Genomic DNA, 25198 nt, shown 5'->3' on the forward strand with positions numbered 1-25198 from the left:
GGACTAGGGCTCTGGAGGCCAGGGTTTGAATCTTTCCTTTGCCTACTTGGTGACTTTGGGTAAGTCATACTTTTTCAGCCTCAGAAGAAGGAAAAGGCAAAAACTGCCTCAGACCAAGCCTTGCCAAGAAAGCCCTATGAGATAGATTGACCCTTAGGTTCGCAATGAATCGGAAATGATTCGAAGGCACACAATGAAAACATTCTTGGCATGATTTCTCCAGAGGAGGTTTGTCGTTCCCTTCCTCTTGAGGCTATGAGAGTATGATTTGCTGAAGATCAAGTGGGGATTCCAGGGATGGCCTCTCAGAGTCCTAATTCAGCAGGCTAACTGTCTTCTACTACTACTACTACTACTACTACTACTACTACTACTACTACTTAAAGCTTTCATTGACATGTTGGGCTCTTGTTCAGTAATCTTGGGTGATTTTCTTGGGAGTGAAGCAAAGAACAGTAGCAGGATGAGTCTACCTTTTAGTCAGATGTTGCCCCCCAAAATTAAGTGAGTCAGGCTTCTATCATTGCGTAGAGAGATCTTGTAGCACCTATGAGACTTAGCTGAAGGAAAGAAGTGGGCTGCATGAGCTTTCGTAAACTAAAGTCTACTTCCTCAGGCTTCTATCGTGTAATGTGTCCTTGCCATGTCTGGAAATGATGCTCATTTCTATATCTGACATCTTGTGCTGGAGATTTGAATTGGCACTCTTTGAATCTGAGTATAATCTTCAGTGTTCAGGGCCTCCTAAAGGCACCTTTTCCTGCAATCATTTGTATCAGTGACCATCCAGGCATGTGGCGTAGAAGTGGAAACTCTTGTAAAGCCATCTCCAGAATGTATGTCAATCTCCCCAGTGGGTTTCTGAGCAGCTTCGTTTTGGCTCTTGCTCTCTCTTTGCAACTGCGTGTGGAATTTGGCTCCTGTCAAATTTCAAAAGAATTGACACCCTTTTGAGAATCCAGCAGCCCTTGTTTCTCTTCCCTAGGCAGGGGAATGTATTTGGGAGCAGGGGGTGAGAGCTCTGCTTTGTGGCCTTGTCACCTTTTGCTGCTAGCAGCCGTTGAACGTTTGCCATGTGCAGCTGTCTTTGGCATGGTCTGCATTTCTTTAAAGTTTGCGTATGCATCTTTTAGGGCTCTGTGGATTTGGCTTTAAAAACAATACACTCAAAACCATTATGTACCAAGAAAAACTGGTTTGTGCAACTTACGTATCTGACTTTTATTTATTTTTTCTCCTCCTGCATGAGGGTGATCCATCACTTCACATCACCTTTTTGATCTATAATCCCAAACCTGTTTTTATGGTCCTGTTATGGCCAGCCTCCCTGAGCAGGGATTTGAAGCATGGTCTCCAGAGTCATAGTCCAGTGCTCAAACCACTAGACCACGCTGGCTCTAGTACAGAAACTAAAACCTGGCTAAAATGTGTCTCTGTTCTCCACTCCCACATCCCTATCCCTGCTCTATCTGATGGAGAGGATTGGCTTGAGAAAGTGATTGTCCAAAGTCACTGATGGATATGGGAGAATTTGCATTCAGGCCTCTGTTTGTGCCCCAGAAGGATTGACAATCCAACTCAAGCAAGTTTGACGTGATATAGTTCTGTTTATTCTGTAGACCATAGGGGGAAGGAGATGTTGATATACATTTTAGGGTGTTAGTTTAGGTGTTGGACCAAGACCCTGGAGACCAGGGGTCAAAACCCACTGGGTGACCTTGGGCAAATCAAACTCTCCCAGCCTTAGAGCGAGGCAATGGCAAACCTTTTCTAGACAAATCTTGCCAAGAAAAGCCTATGATAGGGTTGCCATAAGTCAGAAATGATTCAAAGAACTACAACATACTCTAAGTGCAAGTATGCACCAGGCACACATGCTACACTTTTTAAAAAATCTCATTCATTGCATTCTGGTTTTTGCAGCATTGCTCTGGAATTGCCCACCTGCTTCCAAGCGTATCTTTGGAACCATGAGTGCTTGAAATGCATTTGACTTTTGACTTTCCCTATTCCTTCTCTCTCTCTTTTGGTTAATTAAAGGAAGCTGGTGTTCTGAGGAAGTGGGGGTGGAGTCCACACCCTTCTTTATTCCACTCCCTTTGATGTTTTCTGCTTCACAAGAATCCTGAACCTAAATCCAGTTACCATTTCCAACTAAACATGACTGTATGTATCAGTGGGATTTACACAGGTCTTGTTGAGATATCCATTCCATATTGCAACGAGCCATCCTGTCGGACTAAAAATAGAAAGCATGTGTGTATGTGCGTGTGTATGCCTTCAAGTCACCTGTTGACTTATGGCAACCCCATTAATTTCCTAGGGTTTTCTTAAGCAAGGAATAGTCAGAGGTGGGTTGTGATTGCTTTCCTCTGAAATGTAGCCTACAGTACCTGGTATTCCTTGATGATCTTCCATCCAAGTACTAACCATGGTAGACCTGCTTAGTTTCCCAGATCAGTTGGGATCTGGGACCTTCATGTTATCTAGGCTAAATGGGAATTGTGCATTCCACCAGAAAATATCAAACTACAGCTCCAATATAGGATAGCCAGTGGTGAGGGATTCTGAGAATTGGATTGTAAAAGCTTCTGAGGGTAGGGGTTGGAAAAGAAACAAAGGGCCCAAACAGACAGGCCAAAATAAAGCTGCTTTGGGTCACTTTGAAGGTATACCTAAGAGGCCGGAAGCCGCGCCAAAGCTGCGCTCCAGTCCTAACAGCATACCTCCAAAGTGACCCGAACCAGCTTTATTTTGGCCTGTCTGTTCAGGGCGATAGAAATAAAAAAACAGGCATCTGGTCATAATCAAGGAGCATGTGAAACCCACAAAATCCACCTTCAGCAAAGGAAGAAAACTGTGTCAGATTGGCTGGGACTAAAACCTCCCAGAAGACATAGCTGAGGAGTCCTGGATGAGAGAGATCCTTGGCATTTAAGGAATTGGAGGAACTGGGAGTCCAGCGCCAAAAAGGAAAAGCATGAGAAAACTGGAACAGAATAAGGAAACCCTGGAAAAGGAGGCTTAAGGGAAAGGGTAGAGGTGGCGACAGAGAACTGAGGCACAAAGGGACTAATCGGAGGTGGGGGGAGTTTTGAAGGAACTTCACAATTAGGTTGCATCCTCTTGGAAGAGGAAGAGAAAAGATTGTGTTCAGAATTCAGGGTGTTTGAAGGAAGTTGGACAACATTAACCAGCGGTAGGAGCAGCCATCAACAATGGGTGCTGGAGACAGAGAGCTGAGGAAGGGCGAAAGGAATGTGCAGGGCCCCTGTGGAGTTCAGCTTTATCCCTAGCAATGAGAGGTTTTTGCTGCTAATGGCAGGATGGATGTGGGCTGGGAACTGGGAAATGTGGACCAGTCAGTATGACTCTTCATGTCAATTGCTGGGAGGGTGGAGACAGAAGCAGCACACATCTTGCTGGCAGATGTTCGACGTTCAATGGGCTGGCTCATTGTGTGAACACAGTGTTGGACTAGATGCAGCGATTCCTAAACTCTGGCCTTCCAGGTGTTTTGGACGCCAGCTTCCAGAATCTCAGACTATTGGACAAGATGGCTGAGGTTTCTGGAAGCTGAAGTCCAAAACACCTGCAAAACAAGAATTTGGGACTCACTATACTGGAGATCCTCTGGTCTGATTGAACAGGACTCTTATGGAGAGGATGCTAAGGGTGGTCACTAACTGAACTCCAGAAGGAGGGACTGTGGCCCACTCTGTCTTTCTTTGTAGCTGCCGAACTTTGGCTAAAGAGTCTTTGTTTAGAATTTGTATCCATCCTCAGTGCAGTTGTAGGGAGAAACATCCTTTCAAGAGTTGTGAGACAAGAGGACAAAATATGTTGGAAGACCATTAGTGTTTACAGTCCTTTGTGTTAGAACGCAGCCACATAAATCTTTATAGCCTTTTAATAATGTTATTAAAATGTTAAAACACAGGGGGCCCTTGGTATTCACTGGGATTTGGTTGCAGGACCTCCCATGGATACCAAAATCTGTGGATGCTCAAATCCCATTGTGTACAATGGCAAAATAAAATGGTGTTCCTTATAGAAAATGGCAAAGTAAAAGCTTGCTTTTTATAATTTTTTGGGGGGCAGACATATTTTCAAACCATGGACGGTTGAATCCATGGATGCAGAACCAATGGATACAGAAGATCGACTGTAATTTTTAAAAATGAATTGTGCACCTATTTGTAATGGAGGGAAGGATGAAGGTAGAAGGGGAGAGAGATCGATTTGTGACTTAATATGACCCAGTCGGCTCAAGTGACTCCTTCATCCTGCCTTCCCCCCACCCCACCTCTTCTGTTTGTCTAAAGCTAAAGTTGGAATGCAGCTAAAGCCAAAGTTAAGGAAACTTAAAAGCAATTAATTCCTCGAGCTATTTGTTTAAAAGGACACTGTTGGATGGCCTGGGAAGGTGGTAGTAGGGAGGTGGGTTTTAATGGGGAAGTTTCATGCTTGGTTTATTGTTAAGAATTTGTATGCACATTAATCAATGACTCCCTAACAGGGTTTTCTCTGTGCATGCTGGAAAGTCATTATCCTATATCTCTCAACCCCCATGGTACTCTTCCACCTCCAAGTGCTCCGATCCACTCACTCCAAATGGGTCATTTTGAGGATTGTTTCAGCAAACAAGACCTGCTTCTCTTTAAAATGATGCTGAAATAGTATTTCTTCCTCTACTGCCAATTCTAAGCCATGTGTAGCTCATGAGGAGGCGTATCTGGGCCCATGCACAGTTTAGGAAGGGAAAGGTTTCCTTCTGGTAACAGTCATTCACTTTTGTAATCAGGGATGTGTTTGTAGAATAGCCTCAGATTACAGAGCCCCTAACCCCTAAAGATAGTGCTTTCTCCCTAAGAAGCTTGCAATATAAATTTTGACAAAGGACAAGGAGGAAAGTTATTTGTGTGTAGTTTTGGTCTAAGGGCCCTTTCATAGCACACAAAGTGCTGTGATTCCACTTCAACTTCTATGGCTGCATGCTGTGGGATGCTGGAATTTGTAGTTTGGTGAGGTACTATAACTCTTTGGCTGAGAATGCTAAATCCCCCCCGTCCCCAAACTGCAAATTCCGGGATTTCATAGGATGATACCATGGGCAGTTAAAGTACAGACTTTGTAAAAAGGAGCTTCTCTGTCTTTTTTAAACTGTGGTATGCCTGTACTTCAGTTTGTGTCTTGGAAAAGCAATATTGGTAGGCATTATTTGGAGACATAGCCAATTTAGTCTGGAAAATATCAGTAGGCAAAGGGATCTCATAGCACCTTTGAGACTAACTGGGTGAAAGAAGTTGTAGCATGTGCATTTGTAGACTTGGTGTACTTCTTCAGATGCACCAGTTAACTCCACAGACCAATATTTCAAGGGTGTTAGCTTTCCTTGAGTAGAGAGGAAAAAAGAGGAACAAGCACCTTCCTTGCCACCCCATAGCTGCTGGATTAGCAAGATGACCGATGGTGTGCAATGGCCTCGGAGGAAGGAAGCTGGATTGGGAGAGTCCAAAGGCCACCTCTCTCACACAGCCGCCTCTCTTAAAACACTGGACCACAGGCCTCCCAAGTCAAAAGGCAGGGTGACAGACGGCCTTTTAGCAGCGCCTGCTGTTCCTCATAAAAGGTGGGTTTCTCAGAGACGCTGGAAGAATGCTGCAGGGTAGAGACTCCTCCATTGTCTGGGGTCAGTCAATAAGGCCTCATGTTGACACTTGGGCTTTTGCCGGTGGAACGCAGAGCCGGGGCTGTGTTTCATTGGTTAAATTTGGGAGTGGCTGGCAGTATCCAGGCCCAGTGGGAATATTTTATCCGCTCCTGCATTTTGATGTGTCTCACTCCATTCTAGGACGTGGCGACACTCTTTTTGTGTTGCCTCTGACCAACCAAAAGTTCTTTCAGCAGCTTCTGAGAAACTCAGGAGTAGGAGGAGTGTGGGGGGGGGGGGGGTTGGTTCTCAATTTTAGATGTTTGCATTATTATTATTATTATTATTGGGGTTCAAAGAGTCTGCTTTCCTATTGCAAATGCTATCATTGGTTCTAAGCTTGGTGTTCCATCTGACTCATTTGCTGGTGAAAGATTTGGCATGGTTATTAAACCAGTGTGGAAAAGATGGTTCGGTTTCTTGGAGAAACATCTTCAGGCTTTGTGCCAAATATTCACGATTGGCAAGGCAGTCTCTTTCTACTAAAAGAAAAGCTTCCTCAGTATCCTGCAGTCTGAGAGAGCTGCTGCATTTCTGATGTGCCCAACTGCATGGAAAAGATGTTCATAGCACACTCCTGCAAAAGCTGGAAGTTAACACCCACATTGCCACATAAACAGAACAGAGTGCAACCCAGACCTCTGCTTCTGTAGTTCAGATTCCAAACTGGTATGGCTTCTTTAGCTACAGAGGAGAAAGAAGTGTGAAGCTTCTTTAGCCAGATACGTATTTAAGTACAGCAGCATTCACCTTCTGCCTCTCTCTCCATTGGGCTTTGAACCTTGACAGGAAGTTTTTCTCACTGAGGTTCTCAAATTATTCCTTGAAGCATGTGAACTTGTTCATATTGGCCACATCTGTCCAGAAGAGTAAGCCAGGATTTTGGACTGATGCATGCAGTTTCCTTGTTTTAGTGTACCATCTGAAGGTGAGACTCCTTGGGAGTTTTGCAAATCAAGAGCAAACTCTGGTTTACAAGCCTGGCTTGGAAAGGGAGCAAGAAGCCATGCTAAGCAAGCCATTTCAAATTTGCCTGGCTGTTGGGGGTTCAACTTTTTGTTTAATTGCCCCCTTTACATTTTTATTAACACAGACTATAATAAGATGGAAAACTGTGCAGGAAAAAGCATAGGGTTAAATCCAACATAATGCTGTTATGGTTCCTCCTCCCCATGCAGCCCTTTCTTGCATGGAAACACTGCTCTAAAGGAATTCTTGGCCCTCTTGAGTATGAGGTTTTTGGAAGGGTGTTTGGGGGGCCGCAATGGAAAAGGGAATTTGCATCCTCACACTCACTTTTGCTGGATTGCTGTTGTTCCTTTAAACAGTGTTGAGTGCTGGATGCAGCCCATTATGTGCATTGTTAATAGTAAGACACTTAAAAACAACATATTTTCTTTTATTTTCTTTTTGAGGAGTGGATGCAGGTGTCCCCTTCACAGCTTTCCAATTGGCAAAGCAGTGGTTCTGTTGTGAAAGGAACTTTGTGGATGATCCGTTGACCAGCAGCTCTCCCTCCTATTCAGACATAGTTGGAGATGTGATTCTTTATCCATCAGTAGTATTGTATTCTTTGTTGGCCAACATCTGCCTACACAACAACGCTGAGTTTTCCCTTCCACACACGTTTTCCTCTTTGGGAGAAGAGGAATGATACCAGGTTGCACACAGACTAAAAAAATACAAATAAAAAAGTGAACCATAAGTAGCTGTGTTAGACTCCGCTCTTACAAAATAATAAAATGGAAGGAGCAGCGATCTGGCAGCTTGCATAACTGGTACTGCTTAATTGTTTTCCCTTGCTGGCATCCTGTAGTGTTTAATAAACTTGCCTCTCTAAGTCTAATGGATTTAATTTAACATTGTTGTCAGGCAATAGTTGAAGCATTTATATTGGGTGGATTGATGTGGCTTACTGAAGGGGGGGGGAGGTGAGTATCCATTATCATTTGCCCTCCCATTTTGATACTGGGAAATTGAAGTTCGTGATGGGAAAGTGGTCAACTTGCCAGTGGGGCATTCGCCACTTTTGCAAATACCTTGTTTCATAACATTAATTAGTAGCACAAAGAGTGCAAGTCAACTTGGGCAGCTAGGATGACTATTATACTAATCAAATCACATTTCTACGTTCTAATTAACTTTTTGAAAACGGCTGGCTCATCCTGACAAGTTCATATGTTTACATTCCCAGCTCTCAAGCTGCAAAAGAAGAGCCAGTGTGCAGTGTAGCGATTTGAGTGCTGGGCTGTGATTTGGAAGATCTGGGTTCTGGATTCCAGGGAGCCATTAAACTTTTTGGGTGTTCTAGGTCTAGTCATTGTGCAAATAGATATACCATGGAGAGGAGAGCCATGTAAACTGTCTGGAACGCCTTAGTGAAAAGACTGGATGCAGTAAACAATTACAGTCAGCCCTCTATCTATCTATCTATCTATCTATCTATCTATCTATCTATCTATCTATGCCATTATATTTAATGAGACTTGGGCACCATGGATTTTGTTATAAACAGGGGGTCCTGGAACCAGAACCAGCAGATCTAAAGGGCCCACAATATGTTCAGCATTTTCTGTGCCCCCTTACTTTTAGATCAAAATAACAGAAGAGAATTGTGTGGTACAGTCCTAATTTGGTCATCGTGGTAAGTCATGTTTGTAGGGAATCCTGGCTTATTAATATTGAACAATGTCATTGTCCAACTCTGTTTGATTACTCTGGCTTTGCTTCTCCTGCAAACAAGAGCAGCTAAACAAACTGCAGACAGAAGGTTCCTGGAGCTTTTTTGCAACTTCCAAAGCAGCTACCCTGGCTTGGTGTCTCCTCTCTCATGCATAAGTCATAAGTCATGGTTTGTTTTCTAGTGCTGTCCTTCTGTAGGAGTGCAGTAGGACCTTCTAGCAGACAGTACCCATGTCCTTCACGAAACTACAATTTCCAAGATTCTGCAAGATGGAGCCATTGCAGTTAAAATAGAATTAAATGCCTACTATTGTCACTCTGGTACTAGGATTTACAATTCCCTCTCTAGCAGGATGGGCTTGCTTTTGTGACATGTACTTTGGAACTCAAAGGGGATAGCTCCACTTCTTTATTACAGCACATGTGCACCCACACACACTTTTGCTGTTGCAGTAATGGGATTCTTGTGGAGTTCTGCTGAAGTTATCGGAGGTAATTTATGGTGAGTGACAACCTTTTTGATTGGTGCCGTAAAAATGCTTGCCAGGGAGTGTTGCAGGAAACTTACAACATTGCAGAAAACCAGCGGGTTTAGCATGGTGTCTGACTCCCAAGTATGCAGAAAGCCATCCTCTTTTAATCTTTAAGCCAAAGAGTGGTGCCAAACTTTCTCCTGGGGACACTTTGCAAGGAGGCAGGAAGCAAGAGAGGCACTTTTTCCTTATTGACTTTTCAATCAGGGCTTTAAACTTTGAGCCTCTGAATTCCCTGGAGATGAATCAATCATTAAACTCTAGAGATAGGAGGCCGGGTGGCTGGTCCATAAAACAGCACCTGGAGTAGGGAAAGGCACATCGTAATCTCCAACAGGTGATAATTTATAATCAGAAGGACCGAGAAATTGGGGGACAGGGCAGCTGTCAAGTTGTGGATCTACCTGGGAGCATTTCCAGTTGTCAAAACAGCAGGGGCAAGGGTGGGGACTAACTCCTGGGCCCTGTTTAATTAATGCAGAAGCAGGGGGCCTAATTAAAAGACCATGACCTTGTTTTTCCCAGACTTTCCCATGCGTGCATTTACCAGCAAGAGGAGAGGGAAGGCTGCTGGCAGGGCCATTATGATTCCAACGGACCACGGTTAAGTGGGAGCTGTTACTGAGTGATGGAGATGCACATCCTACTTGTGACAACATGGAGGACCTTTAGTAAATGATATCCTAGTGGTTTCTTTAGGCCAGCTTCGGGGGAGGTACCAGTTTCACACATAGAGTGTTATAGAATCATAGAATCGGAAGAGACCACAAGGGCCATCCAGTCCAACCCCCTGCCATGCAGAAACTCTAAATCAAAGCATACCTGACAGCTTAAAGACCTCCAAGGAAGGAGACTCCACTACACTCCGAGCAAGTTTGTTCTACTGTTGAACAGTCCTTACTGTCAGGAAGTTCCTCCTAATGTTGAGCTGGAATCTCTTTTCCTGTAGATTGCATCCGTTGTTCCAGTTCCTGTACTCTGGAGCAGCAGAAAATAAGCTTGCTCCATCCTCAATCTGTCATCCCTTCAAATATTTAAATAGGGCTATCATATCACCTCTTAACCTTCTCTTCTCCAGGCTAAACATCCCCAGGTCATAGAATCATAGAATCATAGAATCATAGAATCGTAGAGTTGGAAGAGACCACTAGGGCCATCCAGTCCAACCCCCTGCCATGCAGGAAATCCAAATCAAAGCATCCCTGACAGATGGCCATCCAGCCTCTGTTTAAAGACCTCCAAGGAAGGAGACTCTATCACCTTCCGAGGAAGTGCATTCCACTGCCCAACAGCCCTTACTGTCAGGAAGTTCCTCCTAATGTTCAGGTGGAATCTCTTTTCCTGTAGCTTGCATCCATTGTTCCGGGTCCTGTTCTCTGGAGCAGCAGAAAACAAGCTTGCTCCCTCCTCAATATGACATCCTTTCAAATATTTAAACAGGGCTATCATATCACCTCTTAACCTTTTTTTCTCCAGGTCCCTAAGTCGTTCCTCATAGAGCATGCTTTCCAGACCTGTGTCTGCTTGACACAAGCTGAAAGTGTCGGTCTTGGGAAATGACCAAGACTGGCTAATGATTACCAAACTCTGGCTTCCCAGAATCCCAGACCATTAGTCAAGATAGTTGAGGGTTCTGGGAGCTGAAGTCCAAAACACCTGCAGGACTAGAGTTTGGGCATCACTGGGCTAATGGTTTCCACGTTGCTGGGGCAGAGAATCCATTTTGGTTCAGACTTTAAAATGCCGTCCAGGGTGCTGAACCACGTCTCCACCAAGAGATGTTAAACTCCATGAATTGCTCCTTTAAAGGGCAGGTTAAACCTGGAGCAGTGCCACTGCCCCACTGATATGGAAGGCATTACCTGCCACTATGACTTCACATTCCCCAGAACTCTCCAGGGGCTGGTGGCCAATGTCTCAGACCAGGACCAATACAGGAACTGCCATTTTATGTAGTGGTGGGATAGGCCAACTTCCTGATCAGAAAAGCAGCCTCCAAACCCACTCCTGCTTCCAGATTAAGAACCCAATAATCTAGGCCCATCTAACCTTGGTTTTGAGGACACCCATGAGGTGAGGAATCTGCTGTATATGTTCTTTGGAGGTAGTCTGTGTTTGGAAGTCCAAGTGTACCACATTCAGGAGACTTTCCCCAAAGCTTTCATTGGTTTTTGTACAAAACTGATTGGCAACAATGGGTCGCAAAGGGTTCAGGCAGGATTATTTCCTCCTCCTCCTCCTCTTACTACTACTACAGCAGGGCATTGTTATGCACTGGGGTTTAGTTCCAGGACCCCCCTTTTGATACCAAAATCCATGGATGCTCAAGTCCTATTATATACAGTGGCATAATAAAATGGTGTCCCTTATATAAAATTGTGAAATCCAAGCCATGGATGGTTGAATCCATGAATGCAGGATCTATGCATAAGGAGGGCACAATGATGAAACCACTTAAAAATGCACCAGAATGGGAAAAAAGAAGTAGAGCCATATCCCATCCCATTGAGAAGGACTTTTAAGATGCTGCAAAATCATTCTGAAAATCTCTTCTGGTTCTGAACAATGTAACGTCAATTTGTGTAGCAAAGAATAGATCTTTGCTACTATAGGTGGTGGTTGTGGAAAGTGCAGTACAGATCAACTAGAGGCTGAAGCAGATGGAAAGGTAATAACAGAAATTCTCCAACATAGACATATCTAGTTGGGTACCCATTAGGGAAACTCGGCTGCTTTCTTCTTGGTCAAGGGAAATGCACCACCATGAAACTGACAAGGATGTTCAGGCACACAAACAGATTCACGAAACAAGTGTCCAAGGATAACTTTATGTTTTTGCTGCCTATTTGACAAACGTCTCCCTCTGGCTTTTGTTCTGTTGCTTCACGATTTTCCACTATTCTAAGGCTTTTCTGCTATTCTACCAGCAACAGGTTTTGTCTTTCCTACCCTCTCCCTCTATAGAAATTCCGTCTCCAAACACATCCCAAGGCAGATGTTTTGCTGACCTTTCACCCAAGATTAATTCAGAAGGTTTGCCGTTTCCTTTCAGAGCCGCCAGCTACCATCTGCCGCCTCAGGACAGATGCCATGCACACAGATTGCAACTCCTTCACTTTCTTCTGACCCCTCCACAATCCTTCCCACCAAAAAGCCCCTCCATCCCTTATTACTAAGGATAAAATCACTCCAGTTTGGATGCAAGAATCAAAGAGGCCCATCATGGGGCATGATAAAGTTTGAATGCAGGAGCAAAATCCATCTGGGGGAATGTTTTTTTGCAATGCTTCCAGATTCTTCTTTGCTAAAAAACTAAATCTTTGCAAACCACTGAGTTGTCCCTGAGAGGTGGTTTTGCCAGTTCCTTCCTCTGGAATAAAGCCTACACCACTTGCTCATCTTTGGTGGTCTTGCATCCAAGTACTAACCAGGGCTGACCCTACTTAGCTTCCAAAACCAGTCTTTAGGGGTTTTCTTGGTGAGATTTGTTCAAGGGGAGTTTACCATTGCCTAGAGCTGAGAGAGTATGTCTTGCCCAAGGTCAGCCACTGGGCTTTCTTGGTTGAGTGGAGATGCGCACCGTGATTTCCAGAGTCATAATCCAATGCTCAAACCACTGCATCATGCTGGCTGGCTGGCTCTCAGTGTAAAAGTCCTGTGAGGTTTTTCTCACCTCTAATATAAGGAGACGGTTTAAATGCATCTGTAATCTTTCTTGGCTCAAATGTGCAATATTAAATGAAGTAATTTATGGAATAATAAAGATGGTTTTCAGGAACAGAGTTTGTTTCTTTTAGGGAGAAATCAGCTGGGGTTTTAAAAGCACAAGAAAGAGGTACAACCCCAGGGTTTTTTGGCTGCATATGACATTTCAACAGTGCAAGTTCTGAGTCATTAGTTTTTCTTTCGTTCTTTCTTTCTTTCTTTCTTTCTTTCTTTCTTTCTTTCTTTCTCTTCTTGATTAGAGGTGGGGGCAGATTCAGAGTAGTAATGATTTGCATCTCCAGAACAGAGTGTCTAGGGTTATATCTCTTCCTTATCTCTTCTCCATTAATAGTTCTCTCCTGAAATTCAGGGTGTTTTTTGCAGATAACCAACAACATTTATTTCCCCAAATCCATTCTATAGCTACTTTCGGGATTACCACAAGTCACCATGCTGTCTGGGTGGTTCTTGGAGTTGCATTGTAGTATTTAGTAATTCTCAGACTTTGGTCATGCAAAGCTTTTGGTTTTGGACTTTATCGCCCAGAATCTTTGATCGCTGGTCAAACCAGCTTGGATTTCCAGGAGCTGAACTTCAAAATGACCAAAAGGTTGAGAAACCAGTGCTTTAGAACACGTCTTTACATTAGAATGACTGCTACTGCATCCCTCCTCTTTTAGGCCTTTACAAGAATAGGTTCATCTTATGCGAACCCTGCAGGTGAATTTAATTTGCTTGTTTCTGATCTTCTCACAGAATTTGGAAGTTCTTTGGTGCAGATTTTCAATTTTTGAGTTTAGTCATAGACCTCTATGATGACTTATATTTGTTGTTGTTCTGTGGCCTCATATTGTGATCCTATCATGGGTTTTTCTTGGCAAGATTTGTTCAGAGGAGATTTACCATTGCCTTCCCTGAGGCTGAGAGAGTATAACTTTCTGAAGGTCAACCAGTGGATTTCATGGCAAAACTGGGAATCGAACCCTGGTTTCCAGAGTCATAGTCCTACACTCAAACCACTACATCATGCTGGCTCTCCATTGTAACTTAGGGCAAACACAATGATAGTTGGACTATGATTCTGGAGAACAGGGTTTCAGTCCCCACTTGGCCATGAAAACCCACTGGATGTACAAATCCCAAGTTTCCATAACAATGGGTCATGGCCATTAAAGTGGTGTCAAACTGGAATGTTTCTGTAGCGCAGATGCATCCTATGCCCCTTCTTACAAGAACAGCCATCTGGAGTTCAGCATCCTTGCTGGGCAGGAGGGTGCTGCTTGCATTTCTAAACTGCACACTACCAATTTGCCTGCCAGCCAAGTTTGGAGGAAGCATAAACATGCCACCCACTGCTGCAGCCCTGGAAGATTTCTGCTGAGTTTCTTAGCAAAGGAGTTTGTCACACAGGAGGAATTTCTCTTCGTTTCGAATGAAAAGAAAGTGGAGCCAGAACGCATTCATGTGAATTTGCTAGTTCAGCGAATTTACATGAATTCGAATTGCGTTCGAACTGACTTTCCATTGTCCGAAATTGCGTGTGGTAGTCTATCACGCAATAACGTGAAACCCCATGATTGTGTTCGGACTGACTTCCCATTGCCGAAATTGTGTGTGGTAGTCTATCACGCAATAACATGAAACCCCATGATTGCGTTCGGACTGACCTCCCATTGCCGAAATTGTGTGTGGTAGTCTATCACGCAATAACGTGAAACCCCATGATTGCATTCGGATTGACTTCCCATTGCCAGAAATCGCGTGTGGTAGTCGATCATGCAATAACGGTTAAACCCCATGATTCGCATTGCCATTGGATTATACTTCCAATTTCCCTTGTCTGATAACGTCCAAAGGCTACTTAGCAGTTGTGAAAGTGGAAGCATAGTAAGAAGCCTTCCCTGCATCCGCAACACAAGCACATATACAAATACAGGCACACCTCACTTAACTAAGGCACGTTACAGACGGGCCCATAGAGGCACCGTTGTTATGTGCGAGGGGCGGTGCTTCCTGACGCACCTTGCCCCTCGCGCGTAACGAGTGCGTCAAAATGGCAGCACCCTATACAGATGGGCGCCGCCATTTTGACGTCGTGGATGCATAGCGTCCAGACGTCGCGCAGTGGAAGTGACGCTGCGAGTGTGCACCTTGCGGCGCCACTTCCAGGCCACAGAAAGAAGCGCCATTTTGGCGCTTCTTTCTTTCTGCACCCGGGAACTGTGCGGTTTGGCTGCTGCGGTTCCCGGACGCAGCAACCGGCAGTGGTTCAAGGCCGCCCGTTTTGGGTGGTCTGTAACGCACCAAAGCCTCTGACGAAGCTTCTTTTAACAAAATATGCTTATGTTAATTAACCCAGCCCCTCTTTTCCTCCCTGTCCTCTTTCTAAATGAAATTATATTTAGCAGCATCAATGTTGGGAGAAAGGTGACAGAAGGCTAGAGAAACATACATTTATCTAGATATTTAGTTATAGCAGGACAGAATTGCCTATGAGAAAACTGGGATTAATTCTTTCTTATAAGAACTGTGGACACAGTAAATGTATTTGTAAATGTTATACTTGTATATTGTATTGTCGATATTTTGATACAGTCTTTAACAGTCATTTTTTAATTTTTACTTCTAATGTGTTACTGTACTGTTTGGTTATTAATGAGAGCCAGCATGGTGCAGCGATTTGAGCAGTGGACTCGGGCTCTAGAAACAAGGGTTCAAATCCCCATCCAGCCATAGAAACCCACTGGTTAATCTTGGATGTGCCACACACTCTCAGCTCCAGAAAAACCCATGATAGGGTGGCCTTAGGGTTGCCATAAGTCAGACAGACTCACACTGGAGGACCTAGAGATTCCTTGAAAGACCATATTAATCAAATCTGTGAATAATCAAATCCACAAAAGTCAAAGCTGCAAATGTGGAGGGCCAACTGCATTTATTTTTCTTGTGACTCTATATGTATATGGTTGCCTAACAATAGTACAATAGGAAATTGAAAAAAAGGGGAGTCTGGAGGGATTGAGGCTCATAATCAAATCCCTTGGAGGGGCCTCATGCCTCTTGTAGGACTTGGCTGCAGAAAGGAAAGCAGCAAGGGAACTTTGTGTATTAAAACTCAGTTGCCAGCTTCGCAAGGAGCCAGAATGCCTTTACTCCAACACATTGGTGCCTCTTGTAGGAGCAACAGGTTGGTTTCCAAAGCCGCCAGCTGAATTCCCAGAGAGAGAGAGAGAGGAGACCAGCCACTGCTGCCTCCCCCCATCTTTCTGTCCTCCTTCCCTCCCTTCTTTTTCAGCGTTGGCCTTCCAAAGCGTATTGGCGGAGAGGCGGCAAGGCAGCTGCTGCCCTCTAATTAACATGCACACCTGCTCTCTCCAACCTTTTGTCTGCCCAGCAGATGCCCTGATTTTGTTGTTATGCCCAATTTTTTTTTTAATTTCCTTTTCACTGGGTCTGGATCATGCCATCTCATTAACTCAAAATGTACCTCCCAACCTCAGCAGATTCTCATACAAGCACCCAACAATGGGAATGGCCTTAGAAAAAAAGGAAGGAAAGAAAGACAAGAAAGGGCAAGATCTTTCTCTCTCTCCCCCCCCCCCCCATTTCTCGTTCTTTCCATCTTTGTCCTTTGAAAGGGGAGAGATTTGAAAGTATCTCTTCCAAGTCTGCCAACTTTAATGCCCAGCTCTTCTCCTCTGCCATTTACTCCTCTTAGTTACACCACAGGGTGTGTTTTGTTCTTGCTCTGATTGATTTCATCTGAACTGTTCTCCATTTCGCATTTCACTGCTGTTGCCTTCAGAAATGTTGGACACAGACCACCCAGAGTCAGACGACTTGGAAGTCCGTGGACGATTTCACTGGTTGATATGCATTCAGGTTGTCTCTGGCTATTAAAATAAAAACAATTTGGGCATCTCTGTTCTGGAGATATGTTGGGTGTGTACAAGATGTTGTGTTACTACTTAGGATACTGAGTTTGCAAGAGGTTAGCTGCCATATCAAAGACGCACTCGGTGTAAGTATGCAAAGGGATCTTGCAGCACCTTTGAGACTAAGGGCCAGTTACATGATTAAAATGCTCCTTATTCCAGTCAAATAGATTGTAATCTGGCAACATGTGATTCATAGGAGTTTGGGCTACTTGTGGCTGGTGTGTATGTGTATGTATGAAAAACTTCTTGAACTCCATGGAAAAAGGCTTCACGGTTTTGAACAGCGTTTCCACAAAAATGCATTATCTATTGTAGATGTGAATTTTTGCAGGAAAGTGAAGATAATTAAGATTTAGTGCGGATGTATGAAAATAAGCACCAACTGGCATAATACACTTTATGGGTAGAATAGCCCCAACTGAGAGAAAGAAGCTGGTAGCATAAGTTTTCGTGGACTCATAGATCCTCAGATTCACTATGTGTAAGATAGGTTTTCTTAACCTGGTTTGCTTCCAGATGGTTATGGATTATAATACCCACCATGCCTGGTTCTTGGACATACTGGCTGGTGCTGATGGGAATTGTAATCTCTAGATGGCATTGGGTTGGGAAGGCTCTTTTAAGAATTCCCTGAACTGCCACAGGGAAGGATAATGGGATCTCCCACAACAGGCAGGCAGGGACCTGCATGAGAAGATGCAAACTGTGGAGATGCACCGTGAGTATACCTCTGCATGAGGTATACTCAAGGAGGGGTGGGTATCCAGTGATGCTTAAGTAGTTGTAGTAGCAGTGTGCCTTCAAACTGTTTCTGACTTTTGGTGACCCTACGGCAAGCCTATCACACAGTTTTCTTGACAATATTGGTTCAGAGGCAGGTTTGCCATTGCCTTCCTCTGATGCTGAGATGTATGACTTGCTCAAAGTCACCTAGTGGGTTTCCATGGCTGAGTATTGATTTGAACCCCAGTCTCCAGAATTCAATAATCAAACCACTACCTCAGAGTAACAGATGGAAGACGGATGCTAGTCTCTTCCTCCCTCTAAGAGGAGAACATACCAAGCATTTCCCACCAAGGGCAGATCTTCAAGGAGTGTCTGGGAGAAGGTGCATGGGGAAAAGGTATTTGAGAAGTGAGGGAAGGTGATACTGTAAAGGGCTAATCTTGGTACTGTTTTAGTGAGGTGGTTGCCATGCACAGGTTACTGGGTGGGAGTAAAGGGCAGATTACATGAAATGTGGCCACCATGCTGCTTTAAAACTTATGCTAGCCTTATCTCCCAAAACCAGGTGAGTTGAGATTCTGAATGCAAAAAGACCCTTGGGGCAGCTGCCTCACTTAAGATTCAGCACCTGCTGCGGTGTTCAGATGGCTTTAAAAGATGAGTGTAAATGGATGCAGAAAACCAGGAGTTTTATCGCAGTCAAGTTGGAAAAATAAGTCCTGCAGGCTGCATGCCCCCCCAAAGGTACTCTGAGAGCCATCATCCCCCTCCCAGTCATTCTTTTTTTCCACTCCTGAAAGCCGCCTGCAACATTGGTTTTACAATACAGTGGTGAAATCATAGATAGTTTTGCCTTGCACTTCTCAAACTACAGCGTTCCTTCTTCTCTCTGAACAAATTAAATGCAGGGAAGAAGCGTGAAAGAGGAGTTGATGCAGACATGCTTCTTTGCGGTGAATGCCAAATCTGCAACCTGGTGGCTTTCTAAACTTGATGACAAAAGTGAAATAATAATGGGAAGAGGGAGAGAAGGAAGTGAAAAGGAGAGTGAGGACAGAGCTTTTCCAGAATGCATACAGCTATGCCAAAAAAGCCCTTGTTGTCATCATCATCAAAGGGATTTCCAGAGGCAACCTTTGTCAGCACCTTGCCAGTGCAAACTCACCTGTCTGCCTCCCTTGTTTTTGTTCTTCAATGCCCTAAATGGCCCATCATTTTCTGCCTTTGAACTCAGATTGTTCACCTTACCTGCCTCCAAAAAAAAGGCAGAATTACTGTACCCAACACACTGGGTTCAGTGTTTTCCACTCTACATATTATGTTTGACAAGTTCAGCGGTAGGAAACATACAACCCTTGTTGGACTGCAAGTCCCATCAAACCAAGCCAGTATAGCCAATGATGAGGAACACTGGAACTGACAATCCAGGAGTGCATAGTTCCCACTCCTGCCCTAGCAATAGCCTGGCCTTAAATAAGAAGCAAGTGCTCTATCCTGAAGCCAGGACTGTTCATTTAAACAGAGGCTGGGTTGCACAGTTCACTGAGCATCATATCAGACTCATGCTGAAGACTGGATGGAAGGTGCCCCTACCTGTTGGGGAAACCTTGTCTCTGTACCTAACCCAGCTTTTAAAAAGAACAAAATCTGGGGCTTTTCAATCATTCTTTCCAAAAGGCACTATTCATATGCATTTTGTAGGTTTAGAGAATGATCACACACAGCAGTGTTTCTTACTCTGTGGCCGACTCTGTGCACGCTTTACACACTGTCCACTTGTTTTAGAAAATATGTATGTGTGTGTGAGAACGAGGGAGAGGGAGACAAAAAGAAAGAGTGTGTCAGATACTATCTTTTTCTTTGGTATTCTTTCTTTCTCTCCTTTTTTTTAATGAGCCAGTTGGCTCAAACCCATTTGGTGTTCTAGTAACAGATGGCCAGAGCTGGTGGCCATTTGACGGATGGATAGATAGATGTGTTGTTGCAAGGATATGCCCTTAAACAAAAAGAATGGGGGGGGGGGGAATAAAAGGTTCTCATGCTGAGATAAGAATTTAGCATGGGCTTTTTGCTTGGGAGTTAGACTGACCCTGCCCTTTTACTGTTGATAGTAGAGGGGAGTTTTATCTTTCAGGGAAGGATGGAACAGTTGTTTTGGAGAGTTATACACACAAGGAGACTTAAGGATACCTCTAAGACTTTGCTGTTGAAGTGAGCCCATTTTAGGATTGATTGGGAATTGAACTGCTCCTGACTGTTTTTGAAAATATTACCAAAATCCATGTGCAAAACATAATTGCAGTAATAACCAGGGTAGGGTGGAGTATCAATTATGAGAAAAGTCTCCTTTGAATGTGGCCAAATGTTCCCTACCTCTTTCTGCTAACACCAGAACTCATGGTTGTCCTGCAATAAGTTAGTAGCCATACTTCTGTACATGTTTTGTAGTTGTGCAAGTTCCCCTGCAGAAGTGGCTGGGCATTTTTGTCTGATTGAGTTCAAGGTTGTGTGGAAGAAGAACTGTTCATGAAGTGCCATTGTACCTCAATGCACATTGTGCATTGGAACTGTGTTCATTTGACTGCTCATTTGATTCTATGCTTGGTGTCTTGGTTCTCTTGTGTTATGTTGCCATTCAACACAAAGATTACATAGCACAGTTACTGCATCACTCGGCATGCAGAGATTTATGCTATACAGTTCTGATTAGCATCTTGGCCGCTGGGTAAAAAAATTTGGGGAGATAAGTGTGCAACTTACATAATTGGTGGCCACAGAATGTCTTTGATTTCTGTAAAGACTGTTCTAATGAGAGTCTGCAAAATTGACCATAACAGAAGTGAATGATTCAGACTACAACTCCCATCATCCCCAGGCATCATTGCTCTTAGCTAGGCAGGCCGATCCACTCCTTTTTTTCCACTTTATGTGTGGAACCCTTTCCTCTCTATACACCCCATTGCATTTTGATATTAGGGTTCGTTCTGGAGAGCCGAAAGGTACACAAGTGGAAGACCTGCCTCATATTATTGGACAAATTACATTAACAGGCCTACAACAAAATGTTCTGTCTTCTGCTCTCATCCCCAAACTTATCTCTGCTTCCATTGTCCCCCAGCATATCACTGAACAGTGATATGCTTCCATAGTACCCAAAATAATTCCTTAACCTGCCATAGGGAAGGATATTATGATCTCCCACAACAGACAAGCAGGGACCTGCATGAGAAGATGCAAACTGTGGAAATAAAGGCTCCATGGGTGGGACTTTTCACACATTGTATTATCAACAAGCCTGTAACAGAATGTTGCAGCTGCATCTAGATTGCTAGTGAGTCTAGCTTTGCATGAGTTCTCAAGCAGAGGTGTGCATCCATGTACGTTGTTGCTGTGCTTTCCAGGTTTTTTCTGACTTATGGCGAGCCTAAGGTAAACCTATCATAGGGGTTTCTTGGCATGATTTGTTCAGAGGGGGGTTTCCCTTTGCTTTCCTCTGAGGCTGAGAGAGTGTTGGATTACTTTACAAGGTGGTTGTGCAGAACACAAACTGTAGGTTAAGCCCTTTTGGAAAAGTGGTGCATAAATACATTTTGTTTCCTGAGCAGTTTTTTTGCCAGAGCCTGAGTTCATGGATGTTGTAGAGATGTCCTTTAAACCTCATACTGATGTTTATTCCCCCATTTTTTTCCCTCCTCAGATGCCCCAACTCCTTCACTGGCAACCGGTGCCAACTGCGAAATCCCTGTCTCAGTTCCCCATGCAAGAATGGCGGTACATGCAATGTAGCTATTCGTGGCAACACCGCCGATTACACCTGTGAATGCCCCTTGGGATACACAGATAAGCTGTGCCTTACCCCTGTGGAGAACGCTTGCCTCAGCAGCCCATGTCGCAATGGAGGAACCTGCGAGCTTCTCACACTGACGGAGTATAAATGCCGCTGCCCTCCAGGGTGGTCAGGTAAGGAAGTGTGCCTCACCTGGTTCCTCTCAGAATCACTGAGTGTTCAAACAGGCTCCATCTCCTATGTGACAGCCCTTCAGATATGTAGACATGGCTAGCGTGTCATCTCTCAGTCGTCTCTTCTCCAAGATAAACGTACTCAACTCCTTAAGTTGTACCCTATACAACATAAGTTTCCAGAATTTTGATCATCTTGGTCTCCCCTCTCGGGACACATTCCAGCTTCTTGAACTTTGGTACCCAGAACTGGAAACAGTATTCCAGATGAGGTCTGACTAAAGCAGAACAGAGGGACACTACTGCTTCCCTTTATCTGGACACTGGGTTCTTATTAATGCAGCCTAGAATTGCATTGACTCTTTTGGCTGGCATATCACACTGTTGACTCATGTTTAGCTTGTGGTCTAGTCATTCGCAAGTGTCAATGACTGATATTGCAGGATTTTGTTCTGCATTTGTAGGCATTGACAACTGTCAGCTACTAAGCCAAACCTATTCCCAAATCAATTGGACCATCCTAGAGACCCCCCCCCCCAAAAAAAAAAAAAAAGAAAGAACATGGATGAAAAGCACCTCTAATCATCTTAGTGGTTCATTTAAAGAATGGAGACATGGATCTTTGGATATATTTTGTTAGGAGCATGGGAAATCCTGAACCAGGGATTTGAGGGAAGCAGAGCAGGGGTTTGGCTTGTGTTACCCTTGCCTAGCTGAGGAACTGAGAGATACATGGAAGGGCTAGTTACTTTGGCCCAGTTCTTTTAAAAGGATTGAGCCAAACCAGTATTCATGTTTCGGTTAGGTATATAAAATGTCCCTGGTCATAAAGTCATTCCTTGTCTCAAGAGATCATACAGCAAAATTCAACACTGAAATCAGGTCAAGAGAGGTGATCAAACACATATATTCGGGATCCAATTCTGGCATCTCAACCACATCCCTACCTTAAGCCTGTTCTTTGTGACTGTGTGTTTTTCATTAATGAGCGATATTCCCTATGTTTTTCCTCCAGGCAAGACGTGCCAACAAGCAGACCCTTGTGCCTCCAACCCCTGTGCCAATGGTGGCCAGTGTGTGCCTTTTGACTCAGACTATGTCTGCAAATGTACCTCAGGATTCCACGGTGCCACCTGCAAGGAAGACCTCAATGAGTGCAGCCGCACCCCGCCCATCTGCAAGAACGGTGGGACATGCATCAATGAAATCGGCTCCTACCAGTGTCATTGCAAGCAGGCATATACGGGCCACAACTGTGAACATCTCTACATGCCTTGCAACCCTTCCCCTTGCCAAAATGGGGGCACCTGCCGCCAGACTGGGGACACCACTTATGAATGCACCTGCCTTCCAGGTATGGAAGCCCTTTATTTCTCATGTCACATTTTGCTTTTTGCTTTTCTCTTGGGCTCTTGGCCTGTGTCATATCTTTCCATGTACTCTGAAAACTTATACATGGAAGCAACTAAGAAACAGTGCAGACTTTATGGTCATGCCTGAAATTTCTATTGCAGATCAGGGGTGTGGGAAAAGTGAGAACATTGCGCCCCCCCCCCCCCAATAATACTTCTGTTCCCTCCCTCTCCCAATGAAATTTTTTTTCAGTTCCCAAATGTTTAGCACTGCAGTGACTTAAAACTTCAGTTGAACTTTTAGAAATACAGTTTAGGCATCCAAAGAAGAGGGGCAAGCAGAAAGACATGTATTGCTTAAAAGATAGGTGGTTTTGGAAAGGTGGCTGTGGAAACATGGTATCAGAGTCTCCAGGTGGCTCATAGCCCTTGGACCATCATTCTGGAGGCAGTAGTTCCTCCAGATATCTTGGGACATCTTCCAGGCACCATGGCCACTGAGTTGAAGCCCATCAAGATCTAAAGGGCCAAAGGATGAAGACTGACCATGTGAGGAAGGCACACTTCCTTTTGCCCATAATTGCATCAGAAGGTCAACATGAAGACATCTGTTTGTGTAACTTGTAACCTTAGGCCTCTACTCTACTTGCTTGATTAACACCAAGACCAGAAGCAGAGCTTGGAGAAGTTCATTGTTTTACTACAAGCCCCCAGTTTCCCCAGTTAACAGAGGCTGTTCTGGGAATTATCCAAAAAGAGAGAATTTTCCAAGCTCTCACTAGAAATAAAGGCAGATGTCCTCACCATCCTCCTCTTTCAACCCGGCTACCATTTATTCTTTTTTCTTGCATCCACACTTGGATTCTGCAGAAGTATTTTCCTTCAATAGCTGCCCCCCCCCCCCCCCACATGTGGTCCTTGTGTTGTAAGAAGACTGCTCAGTACTGTTCAGCATGTTTCCTCTTCAGCAACCAAGATGCACGTAGCATATTCTACCATGTGCCTGAAGGTTCGGAAAGGTCATTTCTCACAGTAGAAGGCATGGGTGCATGTGGTATGTTGGCTCCTTTTTCAAAACAGTGTCCCCATTTTATCTTTCTTTATTTTTTATAATTTTCCATGTCAACTGCCAGCTAATCTTATCTAAGGCCTCCCATCAAGCGGCAGAGTTGAAAGCACTTGTGACTTAGCAACTGATTAATCACTTGGACAGGCGAAAAAAGGCCATTGCATTAGTTGAACTCTAGATTGGCTTGTTTGAAAAAGAAGAGGAGGAAGAGACTAGAGTCCTCCTACTTTCACTGACTTAAACGTTTGACAATAACAAATGACAGATTTTTGCATTTCATCTCAGAGGTTGTCTCCGCGCTCCCAGGTAAAGACTTGGGTGCAACCTAAAACCTGCACAGCACCCCACAAAGACTAATTTAATTGTCTTCTCCCTCTTCCAAACAGTGGTTAAATGGAGCCAGGATTTATAGTGCCAAAGTCCAGGTATTTGATGAACTTTTTGATGCTGTGAAAGACAGGAGCTTAGTGCCAGAGGAAAAGGGGGACTTCCTTGGTGATTATACTTAGAAGATATTAGGGTGCAAAGAGGCCTGGCAGTTGCAGGAAAGTATAAAGCCCACTTCCCTTAGGTGATTCAGAGCTTTGGAAAGTTACTTTTTGGGACTACAACGTCCCAAAACCTTCCCAACTAGCATTGCTTTCCTTTGACTTGTTAAGAAGTTTTCTAATTTGAAAGAAGGTTGGTATCATATTGATACATCACTGTGAAAGTCTGTTACTCCATTTTCAACAGCAAAGGAATAGATTGTGTTAGTAGCCAAGTGAGCTAGGAATTTCTGAAGTTGTAATCCAAACAAATAACTTTTCCCAGCTCACCTTCAAGGCCGAGCCTCTTCATACTTCTGTTGGCATTGAAGGAGACTCAAGTGAAACCGAGTTAACACTGGGGAGTTTAAGGCTAATATATTTAACTGTTTTAGATAAGCAGTTTACACATCTTATTATCCATTCTAAGTCCTGGGAAGGCTGCTTGTGATAGGATTGTTCACTGTAAACATCCAATGCAAGGCTCTTCAGGCTGAGCCCAGCCTATTGATCATAGATGGAGACCCAACAACTTGCATTTTACTGCCAGTCTAGGGCTAGAAAGAAATGATTAAGAACAGAAAGGAAGGGAACAGGGAGGGATGGCCACCAGAAACAGCCAAAAGACTGTGTTCAGATTTTTCACTGTGAAGCTTGAGGAGCAGATAACAGCTGTTCCTTTTCTCCTCTATGCTCCCAAGGACTAGAAATAAGACTATCACTGTCCGATCATCCTTCCACATTTGGGTCTAGATTGTGCGACAGCACGCTCCCTTCTCACCAGTAGTGCTGTTGTGACACTTTTCCCCCTCTACTGAGCAATTGCATCAATTTGGCATTTCTAATCAGCTATTCTATCTGCACTCATTAGAAGTTTTTGTTTCCAAGAAGCTGTGAGCACATGAGTTGCATTTCCTTGCTCAACCTCTGTGAAGGGTTTCTTCCACCTGGTTGCTGCTTCCTGCAGCAAAAGAGAAGGGGGAGAGGTGTTGA

General features: G+C 44.1%; 1 protein-coding gene across 1 annotated transcript in view; it reads left to right on the plus strand.

The window, feature by feature from the left end:
- The window catches only part of NOTCH1 (notch receptor 1), a 93156-nt gene that overhangs the window by 21527 nt on the left and 46431 nt on the right, over positions 1-25198 (plus strand). The window contains exons 3-4 of the mRNA XM_089535116.1: positions 20995-21257; positions 22273-22611. Coding sequence (XP_089391242.1) covers positions 20995-21257; positions 22273-22611 — 602 coding nt within the window. The remainder of the gene's footprint in view (positions 1-20994; positions 21258-22272; positions 22612-25198) is intronic.

Source organism: Sceloporus occidentalis, unplaced genomic scaffold (genome assembly GCF_023333645.1).
Source record: "Sceloporus occidentalis isolate IW3139 unplaced genomic scaffold, rSceOcc1.0.p SCAF_8, whole genome shotgun sequence".
In the NCBI taxonomy this organism is placed as follows: domain Eukaryota; kingdom Metazoa; phylum Chordata; class Lepidosauria; order Squamata; family Phrynosomatidae; genus Sceloporus; species Sceloporus occidentalis.